Source organism: Podarcis liolepis, assembly GCF_965112155.1.
Source record: "Podarcis liolepis genome assembly, chromosome: 17".
Classification (NCBI taxonomy): domain Eukaryota; kingdom Metazoa; phylum Chordata; class Lepidosauria; order Squamata; family Lacertidae; genus Podarcis; species Podarcis liolepis.
Window position 1 is genome coordinate 2226046 of NC_139571.1, and position 11510 is coordinate 2237555.

The 11510-nt window shown below is 44.5% G+C and overlaps 1 protein-coding gene and 1 long non-coding RNA gene across 2 annotated transcripts; one reads left to right on the forward strand and one right to left on the reverse strand.

The window, feature by feature from the left end:
* The first annotated feature begins 34 nt into the window (after positions 1 to 34).
* Positions 35 to 11507, forward strand: LOC310696711 (selenide, water dikinase 2-like). Its single transcript, XM_083482571.1, has 8 exons — positions 35 to 335; positions 1571 to 1674; positions 1821 to 1928; positions 2740 to 2894; positions 3934 to 4024; positions 5245 to 5344; positions 10486 to 10698; positions 10793 to 11507. The coding sequence occupies exons 1-8, from the start codon at positions 50 to 52 to the stop codon at positions 11020 to 11022; spliced, it is 1287 nt and encodes a 428-aa protein (XP_083338697.1). The 5' UTR covers positions 35 to 49; the 3' UTR covers positions 11023 to 11507.
* On the reverse strand, positions 3249 to 5238 carry LOC310696758. The gene is made up of 2 exons (XR_014520715.1): positions 4478 to 5238; positions 3249 to 3572 (listed from the first exon to the last, which is right to left on the reverse strand). It is a non-coding gene; the product is annotated as an uncharacterized lncRNA (long non-coding RNA).
* Positions 11508 to 11510: the final 3 nt, after the last annotated feature.

Below are 11510 nucleotides of genomic sequence, written 5' to 3' on the forward strand. Positions count from 1 at the left end.
CTTTCTCCCCCGCCCGCCCAACGGCCGCCCTCTCCCTCGGCGAGGCGTCATGGCGGCGCTGGCAGGCTCCCCCTCGGCCGGCCTTCCTTCTCTGGCCGCGGCGGCGGCGGCCGCCCCCAGCCCCGTGGGCCCGCCGGGCTACCGGCCCTTCGAGCCCGAGGCGCTGGGGCTCAGCCCGGGCTGGCGGCTCACCAGCTACGGGGAGCTGCGCGGCTGAGGCTGCAAAGTCCCTCAGGAGACGCTGCTCAGGCTCCTGGAGGGACTCGGCGGGGCCCGCGCGGGAGAGGCGGGCGGCGGGGAGGCGGCTGCCGTCGGCGGGGCCCCCCGGACCCTCGGTGAGGCTGGGCGCGCGAGGGGGGCCGCGGAAGGAGGCGGGCGAGCCCCGAAGGCCCAGGCTGCGGGGGTGGGAGGCGTTTTTCGGATTTTCTCCGTCTAAATCAATGCCCCATATCCTGCCGCGGGGTAGCTTGCTGATGCGGGAGAAAGGCTCTGGCCCTCCGTAGACCTCTCCCCCCGTTCTGTTTTTCTACTCGAATATGTCGTTTTCTTAACGTAGGGGAGTTTTAAAAGTCTAACCTTCACCAGAAGCTCTAAGCTGAATTTGCCTCCCCCACTCCAAAAAAATCACATGTAATTAACGCTGATGCGTCTTGCAGAATTATTTCAAAGATTGCAACAATATAATGTGGAGACTGCGTTAAACACTTAAGACCACTTAAGTATTCAATTACAAGTGCTGTATAATTCCTTCCGTACAAAAGTCCATTCTACAGTGGTACCTTGGTTCTCGAACAGCCTACTTCAACAACTTAGAACCCGAACGTTGCAAACCCAGAAGTGAGCGTTCCAGTTCTGGAAATGTTTTAGTGTTGCGCTTCCATTTTTAGAGAGATTGCACTGATTGGGGCAGTGGGGAGAAGGCCCCTGGCAGCGCTCTGAAGCCAAGCTGCTTTGACCTGAGAGAGAGAGAGAGAGAGAGAGAGAAAGATCTTGAAAGATCATGCTGATTGGGGCAGTTTTTCAACAGCCTGGAACCGATTAATCCATTTTGCATTACTTTCTATGGGGGAGCACGCCTTGGTTTTGGAATGGACTTCCAGAACAGATTAAGTTCAATAACCAAGGTACTACTGTAGTAGTAGTAGTAGTAGTAGTAATTTATTTGTACCCCACCCATCTGGCTGGGTTTCCCCAGCCACTCTGGGCGGCTTCCACAAGGACCAAAAATACACTAAGATGTCATACATTAAAAACTTCCCTGAACAGGGCTGCCTTAAGATGTCTTCTGAATGTCAGGTAGTTGTTTATCTCAATCTTTGGGCTCTAGGACATTATTCCTCATTTGGCTGCATTTGTAGACCTGGGCTGAAGATAGGGCTGTTCTGACTACCTAAAACAGTGATGGCCAAACTTGACCCTCCAGCTGTTTTGGGACTACAACTCCCATCATCCCTAGCTAACAGGACCAGTGGTCAGAGATCACAGAGGTCATTGACCTAAAACAAGTAGGTGTTTGGGGTGGGAATACTTCTAAAGGTGCTGATGTGCTTGGGGTCCCTTCTCTCCACAGGCATCGGAATGGACTCCTGTGTGATCCCATTGAGGCATGGGGGTCTCTCCCTTGTACAGACCACAGACTTCTTTTATCCACTAGTGGAGGACCCGTATATGATGGTGAGCAGGCTTGACTGGATAAAAAAGAATTAGCCATGTTTGTAATGGAACATGGTACATTTGTGATGTGAGACAGTTCATGAGGACAGTTGCCTTGTGTGTTATCTTCCTCATTCTATATCTTTTGCTGCATGTGTCTGGTCTAGGGCCGCATTGCCTGTGCTAACGTGCTGAGTGACCTCTACGCCATGGGCATCACAGAGTGTGACAACATGCTTATGCTTCTGAGTGTAAGCCAGAAAATGACTGAGGAGGTGAGAAGTATAATGGATAATTTTGTCTCTAGAAATACATTTTACTTTAATAATAGGAAAAATGAATATTTTAATGTACAATTTTTTTGACATAATTATGGTAGGTAATTATGGCACAAGTGGATTTCAGAAAAGGAACTTCTTTGTCTGGCTTCACCTGCAGAGCTTTGGTTTGTTTCAGCCTGGCTACAGCCTGGAAATAGATACCTCTGAACGTTTTAAGGCAAATAATTTATAGAGCACATGCCTTGCTTGTCAGAGGTCTAAGGTTCAATCCCTGGCAGCCCCAGCCAAGTAATTGGGTAATAGGTGATGTGTATTATCCCTGCCTGATACTTAGGAGAGCCACTGCCAGTTAAAGTAGGATTTAAGTGAATGATTATTTGCAAGGAATAAGATCAGAAACCTAGTTCAGACATGTCAAACTGTAGTTTGTATTGACCATAATTCTGGCTTCCAGACAAAAAGGTCAAACCATGCTTTATTTAGGTTTTCCATTGGCAGTCTTGTTTCTGTGATGTTCACCAGAGATGGTGACTTGTCGGCTCATTTATTACACCAAACAATGGCTGGCCATTTGCAAATATTTGCTTGTCAACTTGGGCATCATAAAAACCTATAGTTTAGCTTCCTTAACAATGGCTTTGTTTGGTGCTTGAAATGTGATTGCATGACACTTCACAGAAGTAAGTGCTTTATAGACCCTGCCTTTCTGTGAAACATACAGGTAGGAAACAGTCCTTAGTATCCCTGACCCAGCTTTCCACATCAGTCTTGATTTTCTGAATCCTTTATTTTATCCTTCACCCAGGAGCGGGAGAAAATAATGCCACTGATAATCAAGGGCTTTCGGGATGCAGCAGAAGATGGTGGCACCTCAGTAACTGGTGGGCAGACTGTCCTGAATCCTTGGATTATTGTTGGAGGAGTTGCAACAGTTGTATGCCAGCCCAATGAGTTCATCATGTGAGTAAATGCATCTCATTGGGAGAGACCTGATTTGAAAATGCATGCCATAGATGTATTTACAAGAGAGGTAATTGTGTTGCAATCTTAACAGCTGAAAGGTTTAGAGGATGCTTGCTAGACATTGGGATCACTGAATCAAATAATGAAATGCTAGAGTTGAGCTAGGGATTGCCCATGCCACTTTAGAGCAAAAACAGTAGGGTTGGGGGCTGGCAAATCCTCTTAACTATTCCAGAACTAACAATATTGCTGCTTTGGCTGTCACAGTGATCATAAAGTCATGTGGAAGATGAGACTATAGTAATGTACATAATGCTCTGAAGACAAATGATCCAGTCTGTGATTCAGATAACCAGTACTGGCTTTGTAAGCTGCCTGTATGCAAGTTTATTTTGGGACCATATTAATGCTTCCTCAGCCATGATTTGATGGTTGAGGCAGCAGCTGACCTGGCATTATATTACTGAGACTTGGTGGAATTGCTGGGTGGTGTTGTCTCTTTCAGCTCTTTCAGACTTAACAGGGTTGAAGGTTGCCATGGTCGGCTGCAAGGATGGGGAACCAGAGGTCATATTTGGTCTCCCAGGCCATTTCCCCCCAAACTATGGCCACTTGCTGCACACTTGATGTCACATTTGTCATTGTGTGTGTTGCAGGAAGAGATGCAGCTAGATCCTGTGACAATAAAATAAAATAAAATTGAACTCCTGAGTATCAGTTTAGTTCAATTCTGCTTAGTCACTGTCTCCTCCCATCCCCACAGGCTAATTTTGACAGGTTGGCTGGACCATTCACCGTTCAAAGTTGGCCTGTAGGGCAGAGGGAACTAAAGATTTTGCCTGCTAGGACAAGAAGGTTCCCCCTCTCCCAATCTATCGGAAAGCTGTCTCTTGTTCCTGACTTGGGGAGATAAACTTTGGACCCAGGTTTAGACACCACACTAAGAACTCTTTAAGAACTCTGTTATGGACAGGCTATAACTGCTAAACATAAGCAAGTAGGTCTGAGTGTGAGCTCCTGTTTCTTATGATTTTAGGCCAGACAGTGCTGTTCCAGGGGACGTTCTTGTGCTGACTAAACCGCTGGGGACTCAAGTGGCTGTAAATGCTCATCAGTGGCTAGATAATGTAAGTGCTCATCTGTGGGAAACCTTGCGCATCCATTTGTATTCCTCTATCTATCTGCAGGGGATCCTCTTGTATGCATAGTTTTAATAAGCTAGGAGGAACAAGGGGCATGTGGTTGGATGCATTCCTTGCCCCAGCACCTTGTCCAGATGAGCTCCTTGCTTAAGGTGAAAGTGATCCCACAAAACATCCTCAATAGCGGCACTGGGTACTTTCAACAAATGGAGAGTCAATATCACACAAAAGTTGAATGACTTTATCCTCAAAGTGCATAGCTAGTTGGTCACAGGGGGTCTTTGAATGCTTCTCCACACTGGGAGTCTCCACACTGGGATTTCAGACCATCTGAAATAACTCCACTGGCTAGCTACCAGAGGAGACAATGTGAGCTACAAAGAGAGCCTGTTTTGCAGCTCACACTGCCACATAGTAGGCACAATCGTGTGTTTTTACCAGTGTTTGGTCAGCTTCAGAATGAGACGTGCAGCTTGTGTCCAGCTTGTTTCATAATCCGGATCTCCTCAGAGTACCAAGGAGCTGCTTGGGCTACAAAATGCCAGTGTGGATGTACAAAAACCACCTGTTTCAAAAGCAAGACCAGGACTTTGACAGGGTCACCAGCTTTGTCCATGGAAAATCACAGAGCATTCAGGAACCTGATTTCATCAGTCTTTGAGGACAGGCTACCTGAATTGGCCCACCACCCTTACAGGGAGAAATGCCACCGTGAGTCTAAACTTAACCTGATAATGGTCTGACCATGACATGGGAATGCATTGTACTCCCTCCATCTTCAGTCCATCCCTCATATCACTTGGGGGCAAAGATCACATGGGGTGTGCCACACCTGGTGTGTTGGACCGATAACTACCTGAGAGGGATCTATGGTTGTCATGGAGGCCACAAAGTTTCGAGCTGGCCTGATAGCAGCCTCCGCATGGATCTTGAAGTCACTCAAGATTATCATTTTATTATCCCCAAGACTACACCTGCCAGCTAGATCAGGGATGCTGCTGGACAACAGGGCAATCAGCACCCTCCTCTCACCTGCCTCTCTCTGGCCCAATACAAGGAGTAGGTTCCCAAGTCAAGAGGCTTCCTGATCAAGGAGGTGGTGCTGTTATAGACATGTTGCATTATACTAACTTGAGACCCCTGAATTTGTTAGTGAGAAATGCAGCCTCAAAACAATTTCTTAACATACTGCTTTTCCATTTCAGCCAGAACGGTGGAATAAAATTAAGCTGGTGGTCTCCCGAGAAGATGTTGAACTGGCATATCAGGAAGCCATGTTCAGTATGGCCATGTTGAACAGGACAGGTATGGGGGGTGGGGTTTGACTTGCTCTTCATTTATAAGGCAAAGCATTGACACCACTGTGGCAGCAAATGCAATTATTATTATTTTAAAAAACCTGGATACTGTACCTATAGTTGTACTGGAGACCTCCTACATGTCATCTAGAACACAAAGGTTTTTGATTGTTTTGGAAAACACATGGTCCACCTAGAGTTCCTCATATTGAGGCAGAAGGTGGGATAGAAATATTCGAAATAAATCTTGAAAGTCTGCCCATGTACTTCTCAAGTTCTTGGGGCATTTGAGTCCCAGGACCTTCTGAATTCTTCTAACCTTCATCTTTTAACTTTCATCTTTAAAGGAGAAAATGTGTTGAAATATGGAATGTCTTGTTTTATGTACAAGAATAATTTTTATTTTTTTACATATCAGTTGATTAGTATTTCTCATCACAAAAAGCTACGATTGGGATGAAAGTAATAAAGCTCAGGTGATTTAAGATTCCGTCTGCAGATATGTGTGCAGATTAGACCTGGGTGATTTTTCAATATATCGTTCAAAATCGATTAGGAAGTCCACATCACGATAACGTTCATAAAATGTTACCTAGCAAACATCGTGAATTTGAGAAAACCCGTGTGCTTCTTAGTGCTTCCAGTGCCTCCTACAGAAGCAGCAAGCAACTCACAAGAGCAGGCGTAGCAGCTATCACTATGTTTCAATTCTGCAGCGAGCCCCAGCTCAGCTCCACTGCCTCTGCAGGTGACGATTATGAAAGTAGCTGGGAAACCAGCAGCAGCAGCAGCAACTTAAAAAACTAGGTTCTGCTTGCTTAAAGTAGGCTAGTACCCAGTGTGACAGGCTGGTAGGTGTGGTTTGCAGAGATGCTGGTCTGAGCTGGCTTGGGGGTTCTTGCTGGAAGCCCCCTTTCCCCTCTCCTTACCCAGTGAAAGAACAAACAGGGTTGTTTTCTTCAGAGTAAGAACAAAAAAGGTTGCCCTGTTATTTAAGTCTTTCTTTACTCCCCTGCACATGTGTGCCTGAAGCGGCTCTTTCCCCTCTGATGCCTTTACTGCCGGTCTCCCCTTCTGCCACTGTGTGTGTGTGTGTGTGTGTGTGTGTGTGCGCGCGCGCGCACACACACACACACACACACACACACTGCAAAGCCTTTCTCTCCCTTTCTTTATGCCTTTACTACCCATCTGAGGCTGGGAGCAGTACATTTCCCCATGTAAAAGAAAGAACAAAAAACCAAGTTGCCCTGTTAAGGCTCTCTCTATTCCCTTCTCCCCTTCTGCACTGTGTGTGTGTGTGCATGCGCATGCCTTTCTCTCCCCTCCCTTTACTACTGTCTGAGGTTTTGATGCAGCCCCTTCTTCCCCGCCCCCATGAAAGTAAGAACAAAAAAACAAGTTGTTGTGTAAGACATAGTTGGTTCACCCTAAATAGCTTCCCTCATAAAAAAGGCTTTTTTTAATTTAAAGGATGCTATCTCATTGCCCTTCCTCCTGCCCTTTGATAAAAAGGGAGAGAATGGTGTGATGGGGGCTTGGGGGGACCCTTCTGTGTCACAATGGGAAGAAATGAAGAGGGGGAAGATTTAACAGTTGCTGCCTCGTGCTGAAATGTGAGGTTGAGTGTTGGGAGGCAAGAATGATAGGGAGGGTGGGTGCTTGTTGGTAAGAAGTCCAAGCAAATGTGTGTCTACTCAGAAGTAAGCTCTACTAAATTCAATGGGGCTTACTCGCAGGAAAGTAGAAGCAAGTTTAGCTGAACTCAGGAGGGCTTACTCATGCAACTTGGCACTAGTAAATTACATAAATTACTCTTAAATTAGTAGAAAACAGATTGAATTGTTAATCATATGCAAGTTTAATATTGTAAATTTTTAATTTGCCCCTAAAACTGCATAGAACATTAATATATTCTCCAGAAATCTTTAATGGTTTGGTTGAAGCATGCTATCATTGAGTTAATTTTCATATAATTATATGCATCAAATTTAGATTATTATTTTGTTGTTGTTCCAATATTTTCCCAGATTATTTGTATTCACTCTGATTCACCACTGTATTTTGGATTGTCCTAGGCCTGAATATTCAAGCCCAAAACCCAAGTCCTGTTTGGATGCATTTTGGCTTGCCTGCTGATGAAAGTGATGATTTGGTGTGTGGTGATTTAGACCCGTAACTTAGTAGCAGTTGCAAGGACGTTACCATGTTCGCCTCTACGTAGCTCCATCCTATTTCAGATAATTGTGATGTATTGGTATATTGCAATGTTTAGCTGTATCGTTATATTGAAAACCAGATATTGCCCAGCCCTAGTGCCCTTCAAAATTTGATACTTTTAAACAAAGGGGGAATTGAGTCCATAACTTAATTTGCTGACAGAACTGGATGTACACTAGTGGCCCAAATTGTGGAAACGTTTTGGAAAACGTGTATTTCCGAGGTTTGATGGCTCCTAACACCACTTCTTCTTTTTTTAGTAATACCATAAAATTATTTATCAATGGAAAGATAATGGAAAGAATGTAATGCAACCAAGTTTGTTCAATTATCTGTCAAAAGCTATAGCCAAATAACCAGGAAAAGGAAGCACAGCTTGCTTAGGTTGATATGCATTTGCTATCCTTCATTTGAATGTAGCCAATGAGCATGAGTGTTTAGAGAGCCAATCAGGTGTCAACTTGTTTGGGCAATGATTCAATCAGGTCACAGTAGGATTCAGCTATTGATGTTATCAAGCTGGTTGTTTTGTGTTGTTTGGTTTTGTGTGTGTTTTTTGTTCTTTCATTTAGTAAAATAGTACTATTAAGTGAACAAGGCTACAGTTATGAAGAAATTAGAAGAAAAATTGGTGGAAACTTAACCAAAGGTGGCATTGCTAAATTTTTGAAGAGGTATAAGGAGACTCAGTCACTACAAAATCAGACTGGAATAGGCAGGAAAAGGTGCACAACAGCAGGTGACAATGGAAGAATTGAGAGACTGTGTATATGGGACAGAATAAAATCATCTGGGTGTATACAAGATGACATGGTGCAATGTAATGTGAAGTTGAGTGCAAGAACTGTTTGGCACAGACTGCAGGAATACAGTCTAAATGCTAGAATTCCAAGGAAAAAGCCATTGTTATCTCAAACAAAGGTTGAAAAGATCAAACTGGGCTAAAACCCATGTTAGCTGGACAGCAGAACAATGGGACAGTGCTATTTGGAGGGATGAGACCCAAATCTCCTTGCTTTTGGTAGTGATGGCATGAAATACATGAGGAGAAGAATCAGAGATTTCCATTCTACTTGCATTGCAAGTACCATGAAACACCCAGTTAAGTGTTATGATCTGGGGTTGTATGACCGCAAAAGGTGTGGGCATAATTTGCATTATTAATGGGAATGTAAATACCCAGTATTACATAACCCAGACCTTGGACTTCCGGGTTGGTGCCTCCGGCAATGGCGGAATTCCTCTGATCGGGAGGAATTTGCCCCGTGGGAATTTGGGTCTGTACTGCCACAGCGAAGGCGGAGACCTGTAAAAATCACAGGCGGGAGAAGCCTGTGAACGTGGGATTTGGCGGGCACCTTTTGCGCCTCCCCTACTCGCGGGGAAACCCGGTTTCGGGGATCCGGAGCGATGTGGGGTGAGCGGCGCGGTGCTTCGAATCGTCTGCTTCTTCCACGGAGCGAAGCCGCATAGCTGTTGTCGGAGAGCACTGACTTTTTCCTGTGGACAATTTGACTCTAAAGTAATTACCCGTGAGTAGAGCTGAATTGGGAAGAATTGATTTTTAAACGTTTAATCTGGCATCGAAACGGGGAGGTTCAATACAGGAAGTCCGCCTCCCCCTTTTGTAGATAAACTGAAGCAAGGAGGCTGCAAGCTAAAGTCTTGGAAAGCCTTTTGTAAAAGACTAAATTTCCATTGGTAAAGAACTAAACTCCTTTGGAGACAGGAAGGGGGGGAGTGGTGGACTGAATATGCCTGTAGGAGAGAGTTAAGAGAGTTAAAATACCGCCGCTCTGACCCTGGAAACGGGCTGCTAGCAGGATTGATGTTTTTTGGAACATCCATTGACAGCGTTTAGAACGTTCATTGACAGGTAGCTAAACAAGAGAATACATTGTTTCTACTGTCTCCGGTTGTTTTCAAAAAAGGGAGGAAAGTAACTGAAAATTGAAACTAACTTTGGATTATTGAAACTGTGTTTAAAAGAGGACATACTGACCAATACAAATAGAAACTGTTTTCCCCTAGTGGAAGCTTTTGAAATTGGTTACTTTACAGGAGCTGGGCTAGGGGAATTTCCAGCTGCAATCTGTATTTGTATTGTTTTTTCTCTCTTCTTTTTTTGTTTGTATTGTTGTGTTGAAAATGTTGAAAAAGTAATAAATTTCATTTTTTTAAAAAAAAAAAATTACATAACCCAGACCTTAACCCAGTCGAAAATCTATGGCGCCAACTAAAGAAACTTGTTAGTCAGAAGCAACCCAGCAAGAAAACCCAATAAATGGAGGCAATAATTCAATCTTGGTTTCACATTATTACAGCTGCAGAACTAAAAAACTTTGTTCACTCCACAGGAAAGTGTTTAAGGCCATAATTAAAGCTAAAGGTTACCCAACTATTAACTGGCGTGGTGAGAATTTTTGTATATCTCACTTTTTCTGTGTTTCACGTTTCTTCTTTATGACTGCTGTTGTAATAAATAATCCTTCATAAAAGTTGTTGCATTACATTCTTCATTAAATTATCTTTCCACTGATATATAATGTTATGGCATTACTCCAAAACAGTGTTTTCCCTGGAAAGTGGCTTGTAAGGGAGTGCAGCCCTTGGGCTGAAAAGATTTCCATCCTCTCAGACATGAGGCTCTAGGACCTGAGTGGACCCGATTTCCCCATACCGTGATGGGCAGGTATTAATGAAGAATTAATGTACATCGTATATGTAAAGCCAAAGGTTACTGCATCCCTGCTGAACACATAATGTTGCTACTACCCTTCAGAAGCTGCCTCCTGATGAAGTAGTGATTGGTTCTTGCTGTATTAGGTATAGGCTAGACAGTGGTTGTTTGGAGATTGCTAGCAGCAATTGTGACTGCTACTTTGCCATTACTTCTGCTTTTAAATGTTCATGCTCTTGGTCTTTCAGCTGCCAGCTTGATGCATACTTTCAATGCCCATGCTGCTACAGATATCACAGGCTTTGGTATTCTGGGTCATGCACAGAATTTGGCCAAACAGCAGCGCAGTGAGGTGTCATTTGTCATCCACAATCTGCCTATCCTTGCCAAAATGGCTGCTATTAGCAAAGCGTGTGGCAACCGGTCACGGCTACTACAAGGAACATCCCCCGAGACATCTGGTAAGATCGATAGCCTGCACTGCAGGAGCTGAAGGTGGGGTTGAAGGGAATTTAAACCTGTAAGTGACCTGTAACTTGCTCTCTTACATGGCAGGTGGGCTGCTGATCTGTTTACCCCGAGAGCAGGCTGCTCGCTTCTGCGCAGAGATCAAATCTCCCAAATATGGAGAAGGACACCAAGCCTGGATCATTGGCATTGTGGAGAAGGGCAACCAGACCGCTCGCATCATTGACAAACCCCGTATCATTGAAGTGACACCCCGTGGGGCCAGTGCCTCCCCTCAGGATAATAATTCCAGTGCCAGCCCTGAAGCTGCATCATGAGGTGGCAAAATAGTTTTTTTTTATCCACTGCAGGTTCTGGGTTTGAAAAGGGCAGCACCTGAGCCTTTGGATCAGTGTGCAGTAAATGATCCTCAGAACACTATCAGTCGGTGGCTGGTTCCTTCCTGCCATCTGATGTGATCAATTTCAAAGTCATTTCCTGCAAGCAGGTAAATTGCGGACACTCTTGATTTTGGAGAAGATGGTAACTTGAATTATTTATTGGAATAGTTCTGCTTGTTATTGAGCTCTCCCAGCTTTTGGTCAGACTGAGCAGCTGGTCCAAAAGGAGGGTAGGTGACTTAAAAAGCCATTTGGTTGGGCCAGAGGTCTCTCCTCTCGTTATGAAGCACCTCCGTTAAAACCCAATCATGGGCTTGGAGGAGCAGAGGAAACCTGGAGGAGCAGCACCAAGCTCAGCTTCATGGATTGTTCCTTGGGTTGTAAATTATTGGTGATTGAGTTAATAAAGTTGATTTCTACAACTA